Below are 25969 nucleotides of genomic sequence, written 5' to 3' on the forward strand. Positions count from 1 at the left end.
CTTGGGGCTCTAGCATCTGCTGCTGTTGTCTTTGTCTTGCTCCAGGCCCAGGTTACACAGGGCCTTTTGTCTCCAATCCCCACAACCACACGTGGCCCCGCACTCTGGGTTCCCTGAACTCTGGGTCCTGTAGTTGCTTCTCGTCCCCCTGCATTCTCATGGCTGCTGCCTGGGATGACGGCGTAGCTGACAACCCTCCTCTTGCTCAACTGCTGCTGCGTCAGACGCCCACTTCGCAGGTTCGCAGGCACTGGGGAGATGAGGGTGCCCTGTCCAGAGGCTGGGGGTTTTCTGGAGGAAGTGAATACCTAATAAGGCCTGAAATGAGAAACAGGGTGCCCGGCCCATGGGAGCTGGGGAGTGTGTGGGGTGTGGGCAGTGCTGGGGTGAGTGTGCTGGGGTGCTGGGCAGTGTTGGGGTGTGGGCAGTGCTGGGGTGAGTGTGCTGGGGTGCTGGGGGTGTTGGGGTGTGGGCAGTGCTGGGGTGAAGGTGCTGGGGTGCTGGGCAGTGTTGGGGTGTGGGCAGTGTTGGGGTGAGTGTGCTGGGGTGCTGGGCAGTGTTGGGGTGTGGGCAGTGTTGGGGTGTGGGCAGTGCTGGGGTGCTGGGCAGTGTTGGGGTGAGTGTGCTGGGGTGCTGGGGGTGTTGGGGTGCTGGGCAGTGTTGGGGTGAGTGTGCTGGGGTGCCGGGGGTGTTGGGGTATGGGCGGTGCTGGGGTGAAGGTGCTGGGGTGAGTGCTGGGGTGCTGGGCAGTGTTGGGGTGAGTGTGCTGGGGTGCTGGGGGTGTTGGGGTGTGGGCAGTGTTGGGGTGAGTTGCTGGGAAGCCAGGCCCCTCTCCGGCCCCTCCACCCCAGCCTGGATCTGCAGGGCTCCTCTCTTCTCACCCTCTGGTCTCTGTTCAAATCGCCCCTCCTAGGGCGTTCCCTGACCCCAAGCCTCCCGAGCCCCAGCCTCTCTCTCTAGCAAGCAGCCCCACCTGCATTTGCTGTGTCACCAGACTGGTCTCTCCAGAGACACCTGCCCATCAGACGCCTGTGAGAAAAATTCAAATTCCACAGGGTTTTATTGTGGTTTTGTGCTCCTAGGACCATGAGGGAATGCAGCTTCCTTCAAGTACAAAAATCTTTATCGTTGATATTTAAGGTTTCATCAGTTCTGTATCCCAGGGACAAAGACAGCAAGACCCAGGCTGCCCCCTCTGGGTGTGAGGGACCAGCTTGGTGAGGAGGGGGGCTGGGGACATTGACCTAGCAGGAGGCCCTGACTGTCCCACTCAGCCCAGAAACCACCTGGGAGGAGGCTTCTGTCTTCCGTGGAGGGGCCACGTCTCTCAAGCCCAAAAATGTTTGCAGCTAGGCGTTAGGGTATTAGGTGGTTTAAGAACATCAGAACCATGGCAATATTTTTGTACTTAGAATTTGAGCATGTTTGGTATTTTCAGTAGCTTGTTTAAAAAATTCCAGTGGAGGCTGGGTGCCATGGCTCATGCCTATAATTCCAGCACTATGGGAGGCTGAGGTGGGCAGATCACCTGAGGTTAGGAGTTCGAAACCAGCCTGGCCAACATGGCGAAACCCCATCTCTACTAAAAATATAAAAAAATTAGCCGGGCGTGGTGGTGTGCACCTGTAGTCCCAGCTACTTGGGAGACTAAGGCAGGAGAATTGCTTGAGCCCAGGAGGTGGAGGTTGCAGTGAACCAAGATCGCGCCACTGCACTCCAGCCTGGTGACAGAGCGAGACTCCGTCTCAAAAATAAAAATTCCAGTAGAGGAATACTCTTGTAATGCAGTGTGCAGTTGAGCAGTTGCTGACTGCTGATTTAGAGTTGAAATCCGACTACATTTATGTCTAGTCTTGGACAGTGGAGAATATTTCAGCCTCGTTGTATTAATTGGTTTAACAGAACTGAAGTCAGTATTTGGAAATGGTTTGTTATATTAAACCCTGAAGTACTTGAGGCTGCGCGTAGTGGCTCATGCCTGTAATCCGAGCATTTTGGGAGGCCGAGGCAGGTAGATCACTGGAGGTCGGGAGTTCGAGACCAGTCTGGCCAACATGGTGGAACTCCATCTCTACTAAAAATACAAAATCAGCTGGGCGTGGTGGCGGGCGCCTGTAATCCCAGCTACTCCGGAGGCTGAGGTGGGAGAATCCCTTGAACTCGGGAGTTGGAGGTTGCAACCAGCGAGATCGTGCCACTGCACTCTTGGGCAACAGAGCGAGACTCTGTCTCAAACAAAACAACACAAACAAAAACCCGTAAGTACTTAAAAAGAAAATGAAGAGATTACATTTATAAGGTAAATTTAAAGTATTTGAGAGATTTTACCAAATTGTAAAAAGATTGCTAAATTTTGTTACACTTATACTCAGGATATGCTTAAGGGAGAGCGATGAGTTTTAATATTTAATGAATGTTAATCTGCGAATTTCTTAAACCCACGAGCCCCGCCCCCCCGGGTCCCCGGGGTCTCCTCCTAGTCCCGCCCCGGCTCCCGGCCCACCATTCGCCCCTCCCCCTGGGCCCGGGGCCCGCCCACTCCAGGCTTCGCCAGGGGCGGAGGCGACGTCGTGCGCACGCGCAGGCCGTGCTGCGGGACCTTGGAGCGCCGGAACCTGAGAGGCGGGTCGCGGCGGCGCACAGGAGGTCGGCTGCGGGAGCGTTTCCGGGGACGGTGCTGCCATGACACTGGCCCCGCGCGCGCTGTGCAGCACCGCCCAGGCCGCCTGGCGGGAGAACTTCCTACTGAGCGGCCGCGACGTGGCGCGCTGGTTCCCGGGCCACATGGCCAAGGGTGAGGCACGGCGGGGAGGGGCAAGGTCATGCCCACGGCCGCGGCGCCTGTGCTACCCTCCCACCGCCGTTTCGGCCGTCGCCTGTCTCTCCCGGTCGTCCTGGGCGGGCCCCCCCTTCCTCCCTCGTCTCCCCTCCTTCCCCGGTGTCACCCGCTCCCGGAGCTGCCGAGACGCCTTCTGCGCAGCTGCGGGAGAGGCCCGTTCCCACGAGTGCCCCCGCAACGCAGCCGTGGGCCCGGGGCCTGCTTGACCTCCGACCTCTGGCCCGCCGCCCCGTCCTCTGTTCCCAGCAAGTGCCTTCTGCCCGTTTAATCCCCCGAAGCCTCCGTTTTCACGTGTTCTTGACAAGATAGACTTCTGAGTCTTTTGGGGACTAAATGAAACAGCGGGCATGAAGGACCTGTTCAGCTTTAACTCATATATTGAGTCGTTTTCCTGCTTAAATAAGTCTTTGGTAATTTCTTACTGTTTGTCACAGTTCGGCCCCGAGAAGACCGCTGGGGCCGGCCCAGCCCCTCTAGGTGTGGTGATGGCCACTCCTGCCTCGGCTCTGCGTGCCCTGGGGGCCGAGCTGGAAGAAGGGTCCGTGTGGGTGTCTGAGGCTGTGTCCTCGGTCTTTGGACAACACTAGAGGGGAGGGAAGCTGGAAGCTTTGTTATCTCGGTTGTGTGTGGTGTTCCTGGTTAGGGGACTGGTCATCTTTCCTACAAGGTGGCAGGGGCCTGATGAGCCAGTGTTACTGTTTTATAGCCCAGATTAAGACCCGTGGAAATGGAAAGGCCCGGCGCGGTGGCTCACGCCTGTAATCCCAGTACTTTGGGAGGCCGAGGCGGGCGGATCACGAGGTCAGGAGATCGAGACCAGCCTGGCCAGCATGGTGAAACCACGTCTCTACTAAGAATACAAAAAGTTAACCGGGCAGGGTGGCGCGTGCCTGTAGTCCCGGCTACTTGGGAGCCTGAAGCAGGAGAATTGCTTGAACTTGGCAGGCGGAGGTTGCAGTGAGCCCAGATTGCGCCACTGCCCTCCAGCCTGGGTGACAGAGTGAGACTCGGTCTCAAAAAAAAAAAAAAAAAAAAAAAGAAAAGAAAAAAACCCTATGGCAGTTAAATATTCCACCCAGAGTCAGCCACGAGTCAGGTGGTGAAGACCGCATCTGGCTTTTGACACATGGCCCACCCTCGGGCAGGGCGCCTCCCCGTCTCCCATTCCAAGGGTGTGGAACTTGGAGGAGGCACTCAGTGGATGTTACCTGTTACTGTTACTTAGTACGCTTCACTCAGATGTAGACTTTGTAGGTTATTTATGGTGGCGTGCCACACTGGACGGTGCAGCTTGAATCGTTTACTCTAGAAAGGTTGTGAGCTCCTTCGCTGAGGCGTCCTCCTGTTTTCCAGGGCTGAAGAAGATGAAGAGCAGCCTGAAGCTGGTGGACTGTATCATCGAGGTCCATGATGCCCGAATATCCTTTCACAGAGCAGGGGAGGCCCCTCTGCCTGAAGTCATATTACATGTTAGAATTACCTGGAGAGGCTTTTAAAAATAGGAATTGGTAGGCCCCTTTCCAGACCAGTTAGTCGGAATCTGTGGTGTGGGGTCCAGACTGCGTGTCTTTGAAACTTACATGTTTCATACATGTGTCTGGGTCACTCAAGCCTGACAGTAGGCTGCAGCGGTGGCATTCTCTAGGTAGGCTGTGAAACCTCCGTTTAAATGTTCCTGCCAGCTGGGGCTTTCCTCCTGTACTTGAGGAATGACTTGGCAAGATGTGATGACTCGTTCACTGATGTCAAGAAAAATAGTTGGTTGGCTGGTAAAGCTTTGGTGGAATTTTTACCTTAATTTTGCCACATCCCACTTTCAGGCCGCAACCCTCTGTTTCAGGAAACCCTTGGGCTTAAGCCTCACTTGCTGGTCCTCAACAAGATGGACTTGGCGGATCTTACAGAGCAGCAGGTAAAGGCCTTTCTCGCAGATGCCTTCAGCAGTGTGGCTGTGTTTTCCCTAGGTCGGTTGTTCTAATAGAAGAGTTGCTGGACACATACTCTTGTCAGTTTGCCCAGGCAGGCTCTGCTTTAGAAACAGCCCTTTCTTTGCAGAAGTGTGCCAGCGTCGTTCCTCATATGGCGTTCCTCCCTCTAACGTGTGGCTCGTGATCCGGACACCCAGTGAGCGCGCGTCTCTTGTGGGAAGTGGCCAGGCTGTGCTGCCAGAGCCCGAGTGGTGGCCGCGGTGGTGCTGTGGACCTTTCCTTGCTGATGGGGTCTCTGTGTCTCACGTGGTGGCTGCCTGTGAGCACCTGACATATGTCTACTGCCACATGTGACTTTCACATTTTGCTTGATTAGTTTTAGTAGCCACATGCGGCCATTCTGGTCTGAGGTCTTCTGTGGTGATTGTGGTGCCCCCAGGTGTCCGGTGTGCGGCTTTGAACCAAGGGCTTGTCCACCAGCCAGCTTGTGCACACCTTGGGATTTCAGAAGCAGAGAGCGCTGCTGGGAGGCCCGAAGGAGCTAAAGGATTTTTCCAAAGCAAAGAGCAGAGTCAGGGGTGCAGGTGACCCTGGGCAAGGTGTGTGGAGGTAAAAAAAAAAAAAAAAAAAAAAAAAAAACCCAGACGTGGAACTGGCCCACACAGCTGATGTTTATGGTTTCTTTTGAGTAAACATAGACGTGGACCACCCCCCGCCCCCAGTCTTTTTTTTTTTTTTTTTTTTTGAGATGTAGTTTTGCTGTTGTCACCCAGGCTGGAGTGAAATAGCGCGATCTTGGCTCACTGCAGCCTCCACCTCCTGGGTTCAAGCAGTTCTCCTGGCTCAGCCTCCCGAGTAGCTGGGATTACAGGTGTGTGCCACCATGCCCAGCTAATTTTTGTATTTTTAGTAGAGACAAGGTTTCGCCATGTTGGCCAGGCTGGTCTCAAACTCCTGACCTCAGGTGATCCGCCAGCCTCAGCCTCCCAAAGTGCTGAGATTACAGGTGTGAGCCACCACACCTGGCCTGTTTTTTTTTTTTATTTTACTTTTTAAATCATCACAAGTGCTTTCGCTAGTTAGGTACTTTTACATCACTTCAGTGGCTACTTCTGCCTTTGGAAATGCAACTTTTTGTAGACTGGTGGGTAGCCGTCTAGTACAGGGCACAGCAGTGTCTCGCCTGGTCAGAGAAAGGCCAGTGCTTCTGAAGAATCCAGGGAGAGAGGTTGACTTGCCTCTGGGTGGCCCTGCCTTCCACCTCCCTGAGCAGGGACACCCGAGTGCGTTTGCTACCCAGAGTGTGTGGCTTCAGGTGTGTGTCTTGTGCTTGATCTCTCCATCCATGTCATCTTGATGGACAGCTCAATAAAACCAGCTGAACCGGTGAAGGACTTGTTGATTTAAGCATCAGTCATATTTTAGGTCCACTGATGAACAACACTGATGTTTAGAAATATGATACAGCTTTGCACTGGTTTCACTGCATGTTAGGGCTAGTGAATTCAAAAATTAACTGGATGTGGTGGCGCACGCCTGTAATCCCTGCTACTTGGGAGGCTGAAGCATGAGAATCACTTGAACCGGGGAGGCGGAGGTTGCAGGGAGCCGAGATTGTGCTACTGCACTCCAGCCTGGGTGACACAGCCAAGACTCCAATAAAAAAAGTCAAATGGAAATGTTTTGTGTCTTTCAGAAAATTATGCAACGCTTAGAAGGAGAAGGCCTAAAAAATGTCATTTTTACCAACTGTTTAAAGGATGAAAATGTCAAGCAGGTAGGCTTTTTGTCTGTGCTCTGACGTTTCTGCTTCAGTAGGTTCGAGGAGTACTATAAACTGTTTTATGCTTTAGTAAGAAGCAGAGCTTTGGAAAAGATCCTGGGTACTGGTTTCTAGCTGCCACACATGAATGTGACCTCCTGGGGCAAGTGCATCTCCCTGTACTGAGGGCACGAGGTCAGGCTGTGAACACATTCCAGGGTTGTAGGTGGTCAGAGTCTTTTGGAGACTCAGGTAGCTCATGTTTCCAGTTGTACGTGGCAGAATTTTCTGGCTTGATGTACTTCTTCATTAGAAGGTAGTTACAGTCACAGCTGTCCCTGAAGCCCCGGGTCTGCCCTGCTTGTTTTTGATAGGAGGGGACGGGCATAGGTGGTCCTCCGGCCCCAGAGCTCAGTCTGACGTCTGAGCTGGACAGAACTCCAGTTTCCCAGCACCGGATACTTGCGTGTGCTACCTCCAGATGAAGGGCAATGCCCAGTTTGCCTATGAAATGTTGGGTAGAATTCCAGATACAAGGTCTCTGTTTTCCTAACTGATGTGTGAAAGTGGAGACCTGGAATCCCTAATCCTGTTCTGAGGTGGCAGGAGTGGGTCGGTGCACAGACGTCCGACCTCGGGTGGCTCCGTGAGTGGGTGTTTGTTGCAGATCATCCCGATGGTCACTGAGCTGATGGGGAGCAGCCCCCGCTACCACCGAGGAGAGGTTGGTTGGTGGGACCCGGGGCTGGGAGGCTGGCGCGGGATGGGCCAGCCCCTCCTGCTTGGCCTCTCCAAGGAGAAGGTGCTGCGCCCCAGGCAGGAAGGCCCCTCCTTTGTCCTCTCGTTCTCTTCAGTGGAAAGGGCTGAGGCCGTCCCCACTGGGTGGGCAGAGCCTCTGCGTTAACCTCCCGTTCTTCCCTGAGCTGGCCTGGCCTGGGGTCCCCTTGCCTGGGTGGGGTTGGAGAATCTCAGACTCTAGTGGCCAGGGTGGCCCCTGTGACCCCTCTCTCTGCCTCCACAGAACCTGGAGTACTGCATCATGGTCATCGGGGTCCCCAACGTGGGCAAGTCCTCCCTGATCAACTCCCTCCGGAGGCAGCACCTCAGGAAAGGTACTGGCGCGTGCGGCTGGTGTGCTGATACCTCCATCTTTCCCGGAGGGGACGTGCCCGAGGAGCACTGCCAGTCTCCTGCTGACCCCACAGCCCCCAGCGCATCTGGGCTTGTCTCGTTCAGTCCAGTTCACAGGAGGGTTGAACAGTGGGACCAGGTCATTCTGCTGTGAATTTCACACTTAATTTTTCTCTCTTTTAAAATCTTTAATATGAGGATGGCTTTTCTAAACTTCGGTATTTTTTCATTTATTTAAATCCCTTTGATCCAGAGAATTCAAAGCGTGTGAAGTAGACAGGACTGGATTATCAGGCAGGGAGGCCGCAAGGCCATTCCTCCGATGGCGTCCGCCTTGCTGTAGCTGGACGTTTCCTGGACTCTGGAGTCGCAGGTGCTCCTCTCCGCTCCTCCCTCCTAGCTTTTCTCAGACTCTGATTCAAAGCCAAAGCCCCCAGCACCCCTCAATGCCCCGTGTGCTCTTTTCCTTCAGTGTTTTCAAGTTTAATTCAAGTCCTTATTGGCTTCATTTTTCACATTAATAAGGTATTTATTAACAAACCCATTTGTGATGTGCAAATCTGAAGGCTTTAAACTATAGCGAACCATTATTTTACAGAGAGTGTTTTTGGTGCTAATCGGAGAGTTGTTACAGTCATTTATTCTTTTAAGTTTATTTTTAAGCATGTTATTTTTTATTAGTGGCATTAAGTACATTTATAGGGTTATGCAACCAGCACCACTATTTTCAAATATTTTGGTTACCTGAAAATGAAACTGTAAATATGAAGAGTCACTCCCCAAGCCCCGCACACCCCTCGTTCCACTTTCTGTCTGTGAATGTGATGACTGTAACTACCTCCTCCAAGGGGACTCCCAGTACTTGGCCTTTTGTGACTGGCTGATGTCACTGATCGTGATGTTTCTCAAGGTTCATCTGTGTTGAGTGTCAGAATTTTATTCCTTTTTAAGGCTGATCACCTCATTGTGTGTACAGACCACATCCTGTCTGTCCATTCATCTGGATGGACACTTGTGTTTTTTTATTCTCGCATTGTTTGTCCACAGTGGCAGTGGCCTCTCCTTGGGATATCCCCTGAGCTGGGTCCTGGAGCAGCCAGCCCCCTGTGGACAGTGCTGTGGGAGGCAGGCTGACCTTGGGGTGCAGGGGTGAGTCCAGGAGGGGGACCGCGTGGAAGGAGCAGCTCTGGTCTGACTGCCGCAGTCTGACAGTTCCTTTCCAGTCCTGGGGAGGCAAGTTCTGGTGCGTTTGTTGAATAATCTCAGCCTCTGTGTGGCTTGGAAAGTGCCGTTGCTGTGAGCTGGTTTGGGACTGAAAGTGAAACAAATCATAGCCTTGGGAAGCTCATTTGGCTTTTAGGTTTTTCCATTTTGGCCAGATGTGTTTGTTACATACGTCTCCCTGCTTGTTTTGCAGCTTCTGTATTTAGTATACATTTGAGCCTCCTTTTCTCCTTTTCCTGCAGGAAAAGCCGCCAGGGTGGGTGGCGAGCCTGGGATCACCAGAGCTGTGATGTCCAGAATTCAGGTAGAGTCCTCAGGGGCCAGGCCCAGCACTCTGTCAGGAGCTGTGCAGGCATCTGGCACCTGCTGACCTCTGCGTGGCTTCCTGCTGCTGACCACGCTTCCCTCCCTCCACTCAGTGTCCCCGCTGAGCACCCCCTGGCAGGTGCTGCCCCCATCCTTACTCCATAGTCCTCATAGTCTTTACGCCAAACCTTCGGGGAAGGCACACTGTTTTCCCCATTTCCAGATGAGGAGGCCACTGTCCAGGGCCACGCAGCAGTCAGGGCAGACCTGAGCAGCACGTCCCCCGCCCTCCACTCCCTTCCTTGTGGTTTGTTCGGGAGCAAAAGACAAGCTGTTGGGACCTGATGCTTTTATTTATTCTCCAAATTAATTGGGAATTAGATCCTCTGGGGAGCCTGGAGCTTCGTGAGAGTGACGCTGCCGTGGGGTTGGGTCCCCGAGGCCTTCCTCGGAGCGCTGGGTGTCAGGGGCTGCCCAGGCTTCCTGAGCAGCCCACCTGGGTGGGAGGCTGCCATTGCGGCCTGATTGTGCCCTCTGTGCCCACACAGGTCTCTGAGCGGCCCCTGATGTTCCTGTTGGACACTCCTGGAGTGCTGGCTCCTCGGATTGAAAGTGTGGAGACAGGCCTGAAGCTGGCCCTGTGTGGTGAGCCGGGGCTGGGCTGGGGCTGGGGCCCTTGCCACCCCACCTTTAGGACTGACTGTGGCACAGGGCCCTAGACTGGGGTTGTTACTGCCTTTGACCTGGTTGCTGCCGGACCTTCCTCGGAGCTTAGTGTGAGAGCTGTAGTAGCGCATAGCTGATGGGCTCTGGTCACCGTTACGCCCTGCCCCGTGAGTGGCCCCATGAGCGGCCTTTGCTTTCCTTTTTTGATGGACCGGGGCAGAGAGGTGGGTCGCAGATGCCAGGCAGGAGTTGGACCTGGGACCACAGCTGAGTGCCGTCCTCCATGGGAGCCTCTGTCGGTGGGTGGCCTCTTCCTTACGAGCACAGTGTCTTTGGGCTGAGACTGGAAGGGATGTGCTGGAGCTTGGCAAGAGCATAGATGTGGGCTCTTTCCAGTGCTTACCTCGGCTGCTGCTTCCACAGGAACGGTGCTGGACCACCTGGTCGGGGAGGAGACCATGGCTGACTACCTGCTGTTCACCCTCAATAGACACCAGCGCTTTGGGTGAGTGCAGTGAATGCAGGGCAGCCGAGGCCCCTCCTCCTAGTCACCTCATTAAAAACAAACAAACTGGCACTATAAAGGTATTACAAACACAGTAATCTGCACATTATTTAAAGCGTCCAGTTGGACAAGTTCAGGAGTATGGTTACATCTGTGAAAGCAACACAATCAAAAAACGAGTGTTCCCGTCACCCCCAGTCCCCTGTGCTCCTTCGTGATCACTCTTTCCTGCCCCTGCCCGAGCCCAGGCAGCTGTCTTCTGTCCCTATAGATTGCTTGGAGTTTTCTAGAATTCCACGTAGATGGACTCACAGGATACACACTCTTGTCGAGCTGTCACTCGGCACGATTGTTGTGTGGTCCCTGTGTGTCGTAGCTGTTGTCTGTAATTCCTCCTTTTCATTGCCAAGCGGTGTCCAGGTGCCTGCAGTTTGTCACCCGTTGACGGATATGTGGGTCGTTTGCAGGTTGTGGCTGTTGCAGATAAAGCTGCTGTGAACCTTCGTGTGCCGACAGGTCTTTGTGTGGACGTGGGCTTTTGTTTCCCTTGGGTAAATACCTAGGAGTAGAGTGGCGGGATCATAGGGGAGGCATATGTTTGGCTTTTTAAGAAACCGCCACATTGTTTTCCAAGGGAGTTACACTGTTTTATATGCCCACAAGCAGAGAATGAGTCCTTCCGTTTCTCTGAGATCAGTCTTTTAACTGTCCCCCGTCTGAGGGGCGTGTGGAGGCGTCGCACAGCATTTGAGTGTGCATTTCCCCGTTGACAGTGACGTTGGGCATCTTCATGGGCCCATTTGTCATCCCTCTCTGGGGAAATATCTGTTCTTTTTCTTTTTTTTAGCTGAGTTGTTTCTTTTTTTATTGTTAAGTTTTAATCTTTTTTTTTTTTTGAGACAGGGTCTCACTCAGTTGCCCAGGCTGAAGTGCAGTGGTACAATCTCAGCTCACTGCAGCCTGACCTCCTGGGCTCGAGCGGTCCTCCCACTTCAGCCTCCCAAGTAGCTGAGACTACAGGCGTGTGTCACCACACATAGCTAATTTTTGTATTTTTTGTAGAGACAGGGTTTCCCCATGTTGCCCAGGCTAGTCTTGAACTCCTGTGCTCAGGTGATCTGCCCGCCTCAGCCTCCCAAAGCATTAGTATTATAGGCGTGAGGCACCACGCCCAGCCTGTAATGTTTTTCTAATGTATTCTGGATGCAGGTCCTTAATCAGAGATACGGTTTGTAAATAAGTCTGTGCCTTGTCTTTTCAGTCCTCTTCACAGTGTCTTCCGAGGAGTAGAATTGTTAATTTTCATGCAGTCCAGTTTATCAGCTAGACCTTGTCATATCTGAGAAACCTTCGCCGAAACCAGGGTCGTCACAGGGTTTCCTCACTGAAGAGAGTTTTAGGTTTTACATTTAGGGCTATGATCCTTTTTGATTTTTTGGTATATGGTGCAAGCTACAGATTGAAGTTTTTTTTTTTGCACATGGAGAACCAGTTGTTGAAAAGAGAAACGTTTGTTGAAAAGACTGTCTTTTCTCCACTGAACTGTCTTTGCATCTTTGTTGCAAATCAGTTGTCCATATATGTGTGGGTCTGTTTGTGGACTCTTTCCTGTTTCACTTATCTGTGTGACCGACTGTCTTGGTAACTGCTTCTGGTTTAATATGAGACTTGAAATTTTTTGTCTCTTCTTTGTCAAAATTGCTTTATCTATTCCTGGTTCTCATGAATTTTTCAGTCACTTTGTCAGTTTCTGCAAAACTCCCTGTTTTTCTTGGGGCCAGGCGGCAGATTCCATTGAATCTGGAGAAGAATTGACAATATTGTAACATTGAGTCTCTGACCCATGAATACAGTGTCATCTCTTTATTTATTTAGGTCTTCTTTAGTTTTTCTTTGCAGTGTTTTGTAGTTTCCAGTATTAGATCTTTTATACCTTTTGTAAGATTTGTATTTAACTCTTTAAATTTTTAATGCCAAGATTTATCTTTTATTGATACAAAATAGATGTTTTCAGGGTACCTGTGATGTTTTGATACATTCGTGTAATGTGTAATGATCAGATCAGGGTAATTGGGATATCGATCATCCCAAACGTTTATGTCATGCTGGAAACATTTGAATTGCTCTCTTCGAATATTTGAAATATACTGTAGATTCTTGTTAACTGTTGTCACCTGCCGAACTTTCGCACACTGGGTCTTATTCCTTCTTCCTAACTATTCATTAATCAACCTCTATTCATCCCCTCTTCCCCCTCACCTCTGGTAGTCACCAGTCTGCTGTCTTCATGAAGTTCACATTTTTAGCTCCCACCTTTGAGTTAGAACATGCACTGTTTGGCTTTCTGTGCCTGTTTATTTCACTTAACAGAATGACCTCCAGTTCTGTTTGTGTTGCTGCAAATAACAAGATTTTGTCCTTTCTTATGGCTAGTATTTCATTGTGTTTTATGTACCACATTTTCTGTATCCATCATCCTTTTTTTTTTTTTTTTTTTTTTTTGAGACGGAGTCTTGCTCTGTTGCCCAGGCTGGAGTGCAGTGGCCAGATCTCAGCTCACTGCAAGCTCCGACTCCTGGGTTCACACCATTCTCCTCCCTCAGCCTCCCGAGTAGCTGGGACTACAGGCGCCCGCCACCACGCCTGGCTAATATTTTGTATTTTTTCATAGAGACGGGGTTTCACCGTGTTAGCCAGGATGGTCTTGATCTCCTGACCTTGTGATCCGCCCATCTTGGCCTCCCAAAGTGCTGGGATTACAGGCTTGAGCCACTGCGCCCGGCTCCATCATCCTTTGATGGACACTTAGGTCTATTGCAAATCTTGGCTATTGTGAGTAGTGCTGCCGTGAGCATGGGAGTGCAGTATTTCTTCAGTATATTGATTTCCCTTCTTTTGGGGCTATACCCAGTAGTGGGATTGCTGGGTCCGATGGCAGTTCTATTTGTAGTGTTTCGAAGAACCTCCATACTGTTTTCCATAGCAGCCGTGCTAACTTACATTCCCACCAACAGTGTACGACAGCTCCCCTTTCTCCACATCCTCAACAGCATCTGCTATTCCTGGTCTTTCTCATAAAAGCTGTTTTAACTAGGGTGAGATGAAATCTTATTGTGGGCCGGGCGCGGTGGCTCAAGCCTGTAATCCCAGCACTTTGGGAGGCCGAGACGGGCGGATCACGAGGTCAGGAGATCGAGACCATCCTGGCTAACACGGTGAAACCCCGTCTCTACTAAAAATACAAAAAAAATTAGCCGGGCGAGGTGGCGGCGCCTGTAGTCCCAGCTACTCGGGAGGCTGAGGCAGGAGAATGGCGTGAACCCGGGAGGCGGGGCTTGTAGTGAGCTGAGATCCGGCCACTGCACTCCAGCCTGGGCAACAGAGCCAGACTCCGTCTCCAAAAAAAAAAAAAAAAGAAAAAGAAAAAAAAAAAAAAAGAAATCTTATTGTGGTTTTGATTTGCATTTTTCTGGTGATTAGTCATGTTGAGCATTTTTCATACACTTGTTGGCCATTTGTATGTCTTCTTTTGAGAAATATTTATTCAGATCTTCTGTCCATTTTTTAATAAAGTTATTTGTGTTTTTGCTGTTGAGCTGAATTTCTTATATAATCTGGTTATTTATGCCTTGTTGGGTGGATAGTTTTCAGATATTTTCTCCCATTCTGTAGATTGTCTCGTCACTGCTTTGATAGTTTTGTTTCTTGCTTCGGGTCTTGTTGTGTCATCCAGGCTGGAGTGCAGTGGTGCGATCATAGCTCACTGCAGCCTCGAACTGCTGGGCTCGAGACCCTCCTGCCTCAGCCTCCCAAGCGTCTGGGATTACAGGCCTGGCTTGTTGATTATTTCCTTTGCTGTGCAGAAGCTTTTCAACTTGATGTAAATTTTTTTACTTTTGCCTATTTTTTTTTCCCCTTTGTTGCCTATGCTTTTGAGGTCTTACACAAAAAAAATCTGACCCAGACCAATTTCCAAAAGAATTTGCATTTCCCCTTTGTTTTCTTCTAGTAGTTTTGTAGTTTCAGGTCTTAGATTTAAGTCTTTTTTTTTTTTTCCTTGAGACGGAGTCTTGCTCTGTCACACAGGCTGGAGTGCAGTGGTGCGATCTCGGCTCACTGCAACACCTGCCTCCCGGGTTCAAGCAGTTCTCTGCCTCAGCCTCCCAAGTAGCTGGGACTACAGGTGCCCGTCACCATACCTGGCTAATTTTTGTATGTTTAGTAGAGACAGGGTTTCCCGTGTTAGCTAGGATGGTCTTGATCTCCTGACCTTGTGATCCACCTGCCTCGACCTCCCAAAGTACTGGGATTACAGGTGTGAGCCACCGTGCCCAGCAGTAAATGGGATTTTCTTAATGTCTTTTTTTCTTTTTCTTTTTCTTTTTTCTTTTTTTTTTTTTTGAGACAGAGTTTTGGTCTTGTTGCCCAGTTTGGAGTGCAATGGCGCAATCTCGGCTCACCGCAACCTCTGCCTCCTGGGTTGAAGCGATTCTCCTGCCTCAGCCTCCCGAGTAGCTGGGATTACAGGTGTGCACCACCACGCCGGGCTCATTTTTTGTATTTTTAGTAGAGACGGGGTTTCTCCCTGTTGGTCAGGCTGGTCTCGAACTCTTGACTCAGGTGATCCGCCCGCCTCAGCCTCCCAAAGTGCTGGGATTACAGGCATGAGCCACCGCGCCTGGCCTGATTTCTTTTTCTAATTATTTGCTGTTGGCATGATACATGCTGCTGATTTTTTTATGTTGGGTTTGAATTCTGCATCTTTACTGAAACCTTTTTGTAAGTTCTAACAGTTTTTTGGTGAAGTCTTTCAGTTTTTCCAAATAGAAGATTTTGTTATCTGTGAATAAGGATAATTTTGACTTCTTCCTCTCCAATTTGGGTGACTTTTATTTCTTTCTCTTGCCTAATTGCTCTGGGTAGGACTTCCAGTATTCTGTTGAATAAAAGTGGTAGAAATGGGCTGTGTTGCAGATCTTAGAGAAAAGCTGTTTTTCCTTGTTCAATACACTGTTATCTGTGGGTTTGTCATATATGGCCTTTATTGTTTTAAGGTATGTTCCTTCTATATGCAGTTTGCTGAGAGCTTTTATAATGAAGGGATGCCGAATTTTATTGAATGCTTTTTCAGCATCTGTTGAAATGATTGTTTTTTTCCCTTGGTTCTGTGTAATGTTATATGTTGATTGATATGCATATGTTAAACCATCCTTGCAACCTTGGGACACATCCCACTTGATAGTGGTGAATGATCTTTTTAATGTGTTGTTGAATTTGGGTTGCTAGTCATTTGTTGAGGATTTTTGCATCTGTGTTCATCAGGGATGTTGGCCTGTCGTTTTTTTTTTCTGCTGTGTCCCTGTCTGTTTTTGTAGCAGGATAATGCCATGTACAATGACTTTGGAAGTGTTCCCCCCTTCAGTTTTTTTGAATAGTTTGAGTACAGTTGATACTAGTTCTTCCTTAACTGTTGGAAGTTCAGCAGTGAAGCTATCAGGACCTGGGATTTTCTTTGATGAAAGACTTTTTATTACTGCTTTGATCTTGTTACTTATTGGTCTGTTCAGGTGTTTTCCATTTCTTCATGGCTCAGTCTTGCAGGGTGTTTGCACCCAGGAATTTGTACGTTTCTCCTGGTTTTCCAGTTTGTTGCGGTATAGTCGTTCGTAGTGGTTCCTAACGATCCTTTGTATTTCTGTGGTATTGGTTGTAATGTCCCTTTTGTTTTCTGATTTTATTTTGATCTTCTGTTTTTTAAATTTGAGCTAAATGTTTGTGAATTTTTATTTATTTATTTATTTATTTATTTATTTTTTGAGACGGAGTCTCGCACTGTCGCCTGTTGGGGAGTGCAGTGGCATGATCTCGGCTCGCTGCAACCTCCACCTCCCAGCTTCAAGTGATTCTCCTCAGCCTCCCAAGCAGCTGGGATTACAGGCACCCGCCACCATGTCCGGCTGATTTTTTGTATTTTGAGTAGAGATGGGGTTTCACTGTGTTGGTCAGGCTGGTCTCAAACTCCTGACCTAGTGATCCGCCCGCCTCGGCCTCCCAAAGTGCTGGGATTACAGGAGTGAGCCACCGTGCCTGCCTTGTCTATGTTTTTGAAATAATTTTTTGTTTCATTGATCTTTGGTATTTTTTTTAGTCTCAATTTAATTTACTTCTGCTCTGATCTCCTGATCTCTATTATTTCTTTTATTTTACTAATTTTGGATTTGGTTTGCTCTCACTTTTCTGGTACCTTGAGGTTCATGGTTGGGTTATTTGAAGTCTTCTGCTTTTTTTACTGTGTTTGTTGCTATAAACTTCTGTCTTAGCAACGCTTTTGCTGTATCCCATAGACTTTGATATACTGTGTTTCTATTTCCGTTTGTTTCAAGAAATTTAAAATTTTTCTTATTATTAACCCATTGATCATTCAGGAGCCTGTTGTTTAATTTCCATGTGTTTGTGTAGTTTTTGAGGTTCCTCTTATTGCTTTCTAGTTGTATTTCCTTGTAGTCAGAAAAGATAGTATGATTTCAACTTGTTTGAATCTGTTGAAACTTGTTCCATGGCCTAACATATGTTCTCTTCTGGAGAATGTTCCGTTTGCTGATGAGAAGAATGGGTGTCCTGCAGCAGCTGGGTGAAATGTTCCATAAATGTCAGTTAGAGCTGCTTGACCTAGCGTGTGGTTTCACTCCAGTGTTTCCGTTGATTTCTGGCTGGAAACACCCTACAGAGTGTTGAAGCCCCTACTGTTACTGTGTTGCAGTCCGCCTCTCACTTTCAGTCTCTCAGTGTTTGCTTTATGTATCTGGGTGCTCTGGTGTTGGATGCATAGATATTTATAATTGTTATATCTTCTTGCTGAATTGACCCCTTTATCATCATATAGTGATTTTCTCTGTGTCTTTTTACAGTCTGACCTGTAAGTCTATTTTCTGTAAGTATAGCTGCTCCTGCTGTTTTTACAGTCTTTGACTTTTAGTCTGTTTTGTCATCTATAAGTACAGCTATTCTTGCTCTTTTCTTTTTGGTTTCCATTTATGTTTTTCCACCCTTTGACTTTCAGTCTGTGTGTGTCTTTATAGGTAAAGTTGGTTTCTTATAGGTAGCATAAGTTTGATCTTGTTTTTTAATCCATTTAGCCACTCTGTGTTTTTTGCTTGTTTTTGAAACAGGGTCTCACTCTGTTGCCCAGGCTGGTGTGCAGTGGTGTGATCATAGCTCACTGTAGTCTTGAACTCCTGGGCTCAAGCAGTCTTCTCACCCCAGCCTCCTGATAGTTAGGACTACAGGCATGTGCCACCACACCTGGGTATTTTATTTATTTATTTATTTATTTGTAGAGGCGAGGTTTTGCTATGTTGCCCAGGCTGGTCTTCAACTCTTGGCCTCAAGTGATCCTTCCACCTTGGCCTCCCAAAGTGCTGGGATTACAAACATGAACCACTGTGCCTGGCCCACTGTTACGTCTTTTAGTTGGAGAATTTAGTACATTGGCTTTCAATATTATGGATAAAGACTTAATATTGCCATTTTGTTGCTTGTTTTCTGATTGTAACTCCTCTCTTCCTTACTGTCTTCCTTTGCATGTGGTCAAGAGATTTTCTCTGTTGGTATGTTTTAATTTGTTGCTTTGTATTTTTAGTGTATATATTACATGTAGTGTACCATCAGATGGCTTACAAAAAGCATTTTATATTTATAACAAATTATCTCTGTGACTGTACCCTAGGTACTCAGCAGGCTGAGATAGGAGGATTGCTTGAGCCCGGGAGTTTGAGGCTGCAGTGAGCTGTGATCATGCCATCACACTCCAGCCTGGGTGACACAGTGAGACCCCTCTTAAAAAATTATTTTAAACACATGACGCCTTATCTTTGATCACAGAGGAAAGTATAGAAACAAAAAACTAAAAAATTCTGTACTTTAGCTGCATCTTTCCCCCAAATTTTCATTTGTTATTTCGATTTATTTGTTTTTATATTGGCTATCTCTTTACAGGTTGCTGTAGTTATGATTTTTGGTACATTTTTCTTTTAGTCTTCATACTAGAGATGTGAATGAATGCACACCACATTCACAGTATTATTCTGAGTCTGTGTATTTACTTTTCCCAGTGGGTTTTATGCTTCACATGTTTTCCTTTTGTACATTAGTGTCTTTTTCTTTCAGATTGAAGAACTTTTTTTTAGCATTTCTTGTAAGTTGGGTCTGATGAATTCCCTCAGCTTTACTCTTTCATGTTTGAAAGTGTGTCCTGAGTTGACAGTTGCATTTTTTTTTTCCTATAGCACTTTGAATATATCATCCCACTGCCTCCTGGCCTATATGGGTTTCCTAGTGAAGTCTGTTGCCAGATACATTGGAGCTCCTTTATAAATATATTTGCTGCTTTTCTCTTACTACTTGTAGGATTCTTTCTTCATCCTTGACTTTTGAGAATTTGATTATTATATTCTGTAGGGTAGTTTTATTTGGATTAAATCTGTTTGGTGATCTCTGACCTCCCTGTACCTGGACATTTACGTCTTTCTGAAGGTTTGAAAATTTTTCTGTAATTATTTCTTTGAATAAACTTTCTGCCTCTTCCGCTTGCTCAGTTCCTTCTTGAACCCCAGTAATTCTTAGGTTTGCTCTTCTGAGGCAGTTTTCTGTATTTTGCACGTGTTCTTCATTCCTTTTAATTCTTTTTTCTCTTTTGTGTTCCCTCTTCTGTATATTTTCAAATAGCCAGTCCTCAGGCTCACTGATTGTTTCCTCTGCTTGATTCATTCTGCTGTTGAGAGCCTGTAATGCGGTTTTCAGATCAACAAATGTATTTTTTAGTTCCAGGATTTCTGTTTGATTTTTTTTTAAAATTTCAATCTCTGTTAAATTTGTCTGACAAATTTGTGAATTGTTTTTCTATGTCAGAGTTTGCTGAGTTTTTTTTTTTAACTGTTATCTTGAATTCTTGATTTGAGCACTTGACATGTTGCCATCTCATTAAGGTTGGTCATTGGCTCTTGCTTTGTCTGTTTGAGAAGGTCACGGTTTTCCGTTCGCTGTTGTTTCTTGTGCACATATGTCTGTGGTTTTGCATTCAAGGATTTGTTATCTCAGCTTTCCTGTCTGGCTTGTTTTGTTTTTTCTTGGATGTTTGCTTAGAGGTTCTTTGCAGCTTACTGTCTGCCTGGAGTTTTTTCACTTCTCTGGTCTCATCCTCAGATTTGAGTTCTGGAATATTGCTGGTGATATTCTTGGTGCTGGATGTTTGGTTTTAGTTTTGAGAGGGTGAGTGGAGCCAGATTGCTTCTACTTCTCTATTTGGTGATGTCATTCCCTCTATTAACTCTTTTAATATTTTTGATGCTATTGTAAATGGTATTGTTTTTATATTCACTTTTGATTTTTCATTGCTAGTATATAGAAGTAGAATTGAGGCCGGGCGCGGTGGCTCAAGCCTGTAATCCCAGCACTTTGGGAGGCCGAGGCGGGCAGATCACAAGGTCAGGAGATCGAGACCACAGTGAAACCCCGTCTCTACTAAAAATACAAAAAATTAGCCGGGCGCGGTGGCGGGCGCCTGTAGTCCCAGCTACTCAGGAGGCTGAGGCAGGAGAATGGTGGGAACCCGGGAGGCGGAGCTTGCAGTGAGCCGAGATCGCGCCACTGCACTCTAGCCTGGGCAACAGCGTGAGACTCCGTCTCAAAAAAAAAAAAAAAAAAAAAAAAAAAGAAGTAGAATTGAGTTTTGTATATTGATCTCGTATCTTGTAACCCTGCTAAACTCATTTATTCATTCTAGTAGCTCTTTGTAGATTCCAATAGATTTTTTACCTAGACAATTACGTCATTTGCAAATAAAGATCATCTTACTTTTTCTTTTCCAGTCCAGATGCCATATTTTGTTTTCTTGCTTTATTGCACTGGCCACAGTCTTCAATACAATTGGCAGGTTTTTTTAGTGCTTGAGATGTGGTACATCTTTTTTTTTTTGTTCCTGATCTAAGGTAGGAAGCTTTTACTCTCTTACCATTAAGCGCAATATTAGGCATGGGTGTTTCTTAGATGCCCTTTTTCAAGTGGAAGAGAACTGTCTGGCTAGAGGCTTATTAATTTTATTTTTCCAAAGAATCAGCTTTTGGTTTCATTGACTTTCTGTTGTCTTTGTTTTTATGTCATTATTTCTGTTCGATATTTATTTTTTTATTTCTACTTTGCTGACTTTATGTTTGTACTACCAATTATTGTGAGGGGGGTATTGAAATTTCCCACTATAACTGGATTTCTCTATTCTTGTTGTTCAATCAGTTTTGACTTCGTGTATTTTGAAGCTCTGCTGTTAGGTACAGAAATGCTCAGGAGATTGTTACGTCCTCTTGATGATTTGATGCCTTTATCATTATCAAATGATTTTTTTTATCCTTCAGAATATTCTCTGCTCTGAAATCTATCTTGTCTGATATTAATATAGCCATTCCAGTTTGTTTTCTTTTGTTTTTTTTTTTTTTTTTTTTGAGACGGAGTCTCGCTCTGTCGCCCAGGCTGGAGTGCAGTGGCGCGATCTTGGCTCACTGCAAGCTCCGCCTCCCGGGTTCACGCCATTCTCCTGCCTCAGCCTCCCGAGTAGCTGGGACTACAGGCGCCCACAACCGCGCCCGGCTAATTTTTTGTATTTTTAGTAGAGACGGGGTTTCACCGTGGTCTCGATCTCCTGACCTTGTGATCCGCCCGCCTTGGCCTCCCAAAGTGCTGGGATTACAGGCGTGAGCCACCGCGCCCGGCTTCTTTTGTTTTTTTGAGACGGAGTCTCACTGTGTTGCTCAGGCTGGAGTGCAGAGGTACAATCTTGGCTCACTGCAACCTCCGCCTCCTGGGTTCAAGTAATTTTCATGCCTCAGCCTCCCTAGTAGCTAGGATGACAGGCATGCGCCATCATGCCTGGCTAATTTTTGTATTTGTAGTAGAGAGGGGGTGTCGCCATGTTGGCCAGGCTGGTCTTGAACTCCTGGCCTCATGTGATCCGCCCGCCTCGGCCCCCAGACTGCAGGGATTACAGGTGGGAGCCTCTGCGTCTGGCCCATTCCAGCTTATTTTGATTAACAGTAACATGGTGTATCTTTTTCTGTCCTTTTATTTTTAGCATATTTGTGTCTTCATATTTAAAACATGTTTCTTATAGTCTGCTTCTTTGTATTGTTGGATTTGGCTTCTTACCCAGTCTGACAGTCTCTGCCTTTTAGGTATTTAGGCTATTTACATTTAATCACTTAATGTGATTATTTATGGATTTAAATTTATTATCTTGCTATTTGTTTTCCATTTGTCTCAATTTTTTTTTTTTTTTTTTTTGAGACAGAGTTTTGCTCGTCACCCAGGCTGCAGTGCAGTGGTGCGACCTCGGCTCACTGCAACCTCTACCCCTCGGGTTCAAGTGATTCTCCTGCCTCAGTCTCCTGAGTAGCTGGGGTTACAGGCACGCGCCACCACGCCCAGCTAATTGTTTTTGTATTTTTAGTAGAGATGGCATTTCACCATGTTGGCCAGGCTGGTCTTGAACTCCGGACCTCAGGTGATCCACCCACCTCCCAAAGTGCTGGGATTTCAGGTGTAAGCCACCATGCCCGGCCTATTTGTCTCAATTTTTGTTTTCTTTTGTCTTCTCTCTTGCCTTTTTAGGATTGGATATTTTTAAATGATTCTACTGTATCTTATTTGTTAGCTTATTGTCTACAACTTTTGGGAGACGTTGCTTTAGGGTGTATAGTATGTCTTTAAGTGATTTTCTATTTTTCTTATCCTGATCCTTGTGCCATCATCATGATGATATATTTTACCTTTACATATTTTATAACCTCCAGATACATGTTTTTTCCTTCATACAATTATCTTTTAAAGAAATATAAAATCCCAGAAAAAAAGTTTTATATATTTTCCCATCAGTTTACCATCCACACCTTCTAATTTCTTTGTGTAGGTCCAGGTTTCCTTCTGGTGTGATTTTACTTCCGTCTGAAGGATTTCCTTTAATATGTATCGTAAGGCAGGTTTGCTGGTGGTGAATTCTTTCAGCTTTTGGTTGTCTGAAGGTGTCTGTTTCACCTTTGTTTTGCAAGATATTTTCTCTATGTATAGAATTCCAGATTGACGGGGTTTTTTAGTGCTTGACAGGGGGTGGTCTCCCTTCATCACTCGCGTGGTGTCTGATGAGCTGTCTGCTGTCGTGTTTGTTCCTCTGCTGCCTCCAGGATTTTCTCTCTTAGTGCTTTTGAGCAACTTGATTACGATGGACCTTGGTATGGTTTTCTACCTTCTGCTTGTAGTTGTAGTTCATTGAGATTTTTGGATCTGGGGCTTTGTAGTTTTCATGAAATTTGGATCATTTTGAACCTTTATATCTGCAGACTTTTGTTCTGTCCCTCTCTTCTCCTCAGGACCTCAGGCACGCCGGTACCAGGCTGCTTGGCCTCGTCCCACCGCGGCTCAGTAAAGCTTTGTGCCTGTTTTGCGGTTTCTGTTGCTGTGTCTTCGGGTTCACTCATCTTTTCTTCTGCAATGTCTAATCTGCTGTTCATCCCACTCAGTGGTTTTCATAGTTTTCACTTCTGCAAGTTCAGTTTGGATTGTTTTAAAAAATATCTTCCGTGTTTCAGCTTAGATTTAATGTCTTGTCTGCTAATTCTAACATTGGGTCAGTTTGAGTTGACTGATTTTTCTTCTCATTAAGGGGTCTGTTTTTCTCCTTTGTAGGCCTGGCAATTTTTGGATTTTATATATATATATAAAATATATATTAATATTTTGGATTATATATATATATATATATGTATTTTTTTTCTTTTTTTGAGATGGCATCTCACTCTGTCGCCCAGGCTGCAGTGCAGTGGTAGGATCTCAGCCCACTGCAGCCTCCGCCTCCTGGGTTCAAGTGATTCTCCTGCCTTAGCCTCCCAAGTAGCTGGGATTATACGCGTGTGCCACCACACCTGGCTAATTTATGTATTTTTAGTAGAGACAGGGTTTCACCATCTTGGTGAACAGGCTGGTCTCAAACTCCTGACCTTAAGTTATCCGTCCACCTTGGCCTCCCAGAGTGCTGGGATTACAGGCGTGAGCCACCGTGCCTGGCTGGACGCCATGTATTTTGAGTTTCACCGTGTGAGGTGATGGATTTCTGCATTCCTGTAAAAATTCTTGAGCTTTGTTCTGGGATAGCTCGGTTATTTGGAAACAGTCCTGTGCTTGCAGGAGTTCTCACCCATTGGCAGGTCTCGGGAGTGGGCAGGGGTCTTCTCCAGGCTTGCTTCTCTCTCCTGGGACAGCTTTTTTGGAGCACCAGGGGCCCTTGAGGCTGCTGATTGAGAGCTCACGCTTGCTGCTTCCCAGAAGTGAGATTTAGAACCGTGTTACTCAGGGTGCTGATGCCCCCGTGGGCTCTGAGCTCACCCAGAAGTGAGACTTAGAACCGTGTTACTCGGGGTGCCGACGCCCCCGTGGGCTCTGAGCTCACCCAGAAGTGAGACTTAGAACCGTGTTACTCGGGGTGCCGACGCCCCCATGGGCTCTGAGCTCACCCAGACGTGAGATTTAGAACCCGTGTTACTCGGGGTGCCGACGCCCCCGTGGGCTCTGAGCTCATGTCTTGCTTTGCTGGGCCTTGTGGTGAGTCCTGTGTTACCGGGTCATGCTGTGACCAGGTCCGAGGGCTCCAGCCTCCTCAAGGTTGAGCCGGTCCTCGTGGGAGCCATGAGACAGGCTGCCCTCACCCCTGGCTGTCAGGAAGGTTGGGAAAGTGTTGGGTCTGGGTTAGTTGGGCTCCTGAGGCTTAGGGTGGTGTCTGTCCCTGTGAGTTGCTGCTCTATGCTGGCCTTTCCCTCCAGGCCTCTCTGCCCAGAGTCTGCACTGTGAGGAGTCCGAGTGCCCGTGAGAACCACTGGGTGGCGCTCAGCAGTGGTGGGTGCCTAGTCAGCCCGTGCTGGTCCGTGTGCTAGGAAACACCGCTCAAACACCCAGCCGGGGGGAGAGGATGCAGGCGTACTGGCTGCCTGGAAGTCACCGAGTGCCATCCTTAGCAGCAAACAGTGTGTTTGCAGATGGTCTGCTGTGCTACTCTTTTAGTTTCCAGGACCTGGGCCTGCACAGAGGCCTGCCTGTCCCTGCCCCCGGATAGGGTGGATGAAGCCTGTGCATGTGAACAGCTGGTATTCCTCCCGTTGCAGCAAGAGCTCCAGTGGTGGGAGCCACCCTCCATGCTGCTGGCCATGGCCACACAGGACAAAGCTCAGGGATGGTTCTTAGACAGTGGCTCTCCCCCAGGGCTCAGCACCAGTCACCTCCAGTGCCATCTTCGTCATCCACAGCACTGCAGTCACTGTCACCCACAGGAGTTGCCTAGCCATGGCCTTTGTGGCATTCAGGAGGAAGGGCCCGGCCTGGCTGGCTGTGCACCTGGCTGTCTGCGTGGTGTCAGTGCTGGGCCCCCTGGTGCTGACCTGCAGCCTATGTGCAGGTACGTGCAGCACTACGGCCTGGGCAGTGCCTGTGACAGCATAGAGCGTGTGCTGAAGAGTGTGGCTGTGAAGCTGGGGAAGACACAGAAGGTGAAGGTGCTCACGGGCACGGGTGAGTGAGGTTGCTGATGCGGGCACTGGAGCCTCACCCCATCACCCAGGGGGACCCCGGCCGTCCCCAGAGGAGGCAGGGAGGAGAGGAACGTCTGAAGGAGCATGCGGGCGGGTCTTCTGGGACTGGGTTTCGGGGCAGGGGAGCTACAGAAAGTTCTGGAGAGGAAGGGCTCGTAGTCCAGGCTTCCGAGGGTCCATCAGCCCTGCCGCTTGATGGGCAGTGCTAGGTGGACACCTGCAGGCCTCATGTGCCTGGCCTTGGAGGCTCCAGGCAGCGCAGCTCCAGCTGGTTTCTTTCTGAGTGTGATCCTGTTCCCTGGGCTTCCCTGATGCCACCCTAGAGTCTCTTAGGGCTGGTCCCTCAGGTGGGTAAGGGCTGGGCCCGTGCTGCTACGAAGGCTCCTTCCTCACTGATCCCTCCCATCCCCCAGGTGACGTGAACGTTGTTCAGCCTGACTATCCTGCGGCAGCCCGTGACTTCCTCCATACCTTCCGCCGCGGGCTGCTGGGCCCCGTGATGCTGGACCTCGACATCCTGCGTGGCCACCCCCCGGCCGAGACTGTGCCCTGAACTTGTCCGGGTGGGGAGGGCCACGAGTGGCCTCCCAGACCTCCTCACCTGGGTGGTTGAGGCTCAAGACAGCTCACCTGGTCCAGGAGCTCCACGCTGGCCACTAGGGTGCTGTGCTCTCTGGTGCCCCCACGGCCTGGCTAGCTCCAGGGGCCCCAGTTCCAGGGGCCAAGCAGGTGGGAGTGGACACCAGGCTTCCCAGGTGACGTCCCTGAGCAGCTCCGCATGCTTGGTTCTCCCGGAGCTTCCTGCTCAGGCCTCTTGAGAAATGGATGCTGTCTCAGAAGGAGTTAAAGCTATAACCTGTAACCTTTAAAATCTCCAATTAAAGGGCCTGTTTCTTACTGGCCTGTGAGGTGTACCGTAGTGCCTTGGGCCTGTGTATTAGAGCCGCTCTCACCAGTGGAACCTAAGAAAGGAGCAGGTTGGCAACCAGG

At 48.3% G+C, this 25969-nt stretch overlaps 1 protein-coding gene and 2 long non-coding RNA genes across 5 annotated transcripts; 2 read left to right on the forward strand and 1 right to left on the reverse strand.

Moving 5' to 3' along the window:
* The first annotated feature begins 440 nt into the window (after window positions 1–440).
* Window positions 441–1051, forward strand: LOC144331377 (uncharacterized). The gene is made up of 2 exons (XR_013398474.1): window positions 441–763; window positions 811–1051. It is a non-coding gene; the product is annotated as an uncharacterized LOC144331377 (long non-coding RNA).
* Window positions 1045–3071, reverse strand: LOC144331376 (uncharacterized). Its single transcript, XR_013398473.1, has 2 exons — window positions 2946–3071; window positions 1045–2225 (listed from the first exon to the last, which is right to left on the reverse strand). It is a non-coding gene; the product is annotated as an uncharacterized LOC144331376 (long non-coding RNA).
* Window positions 2671–25893, forward strand: MTG1 (mitochondrial ribosome associated GTPase 1). 3 transcript variants are annotated; one of them, XR_003732795.2, is made up of 11 exons: window positions 2671–2794; window positions 4193–4257; window positions 4647–4751; window positions 6464–6544; window positions 7197–7253; window positions 7551–7641; window positions 9127–9188; window positions 9739–9835; window positions 10280–10361; window positions 24557–24959; window positions 25393–25890. XR_003732795.2 is itself a non-coding variant. In XM_015148496.3 (11 exons), exons 2-11 carry the CDS (start codon window positions 4204–4206, stop codon window positions 25530–25532), a joined length of 882 nt encoding a protein of 293 aa, XP_015003982.1. In that variant the 5' UTR covers window positions 2671–3249; window positions 4193–4203; the 3' UTR covers window positions 25533–25890.
* Window positions 25894–25969: the final 76 nt, after the last annotated feature.

Source organism: Macaca mulatta, chromosome 9, assembly GCF_049350105.2.
Source record: "Macaca mulatta isolate MMU2019108-1 chromosome 9, T2T-MMU8v2.0, whole genome shotgun sequence".
NCBI lineage: Eukaryota > Metazoa > Chordata > Mammalia > Primates > Cercopithecidae > Macaca > Macaca mulatta.

Bases quoted from the DNA above. Each gene is read 5' to 3' on its own strand.
- MTG1 (XM_015148496.3), top strand. From the start codon at position 4,204: ATGAAGAGCAGCCTGAAGCTGGTGGACTGTATCATCGAGGTCCATGAT. The intron at 4,752-6,463 runs GTAAAGGCCTTT...TGTGTCTTTCAG, and splicing joins CGGATCTTACAGAGCAGCAG to AAAATTATGCAACGCTTAGA. The intron at 6,545-7,196 runs GTAGGCTTTTTG...TGTTTGTTGCAG, and splicing joins AGGATGAAAATGTCAAGCAG to ATCATCCCGATGGTCACTGA.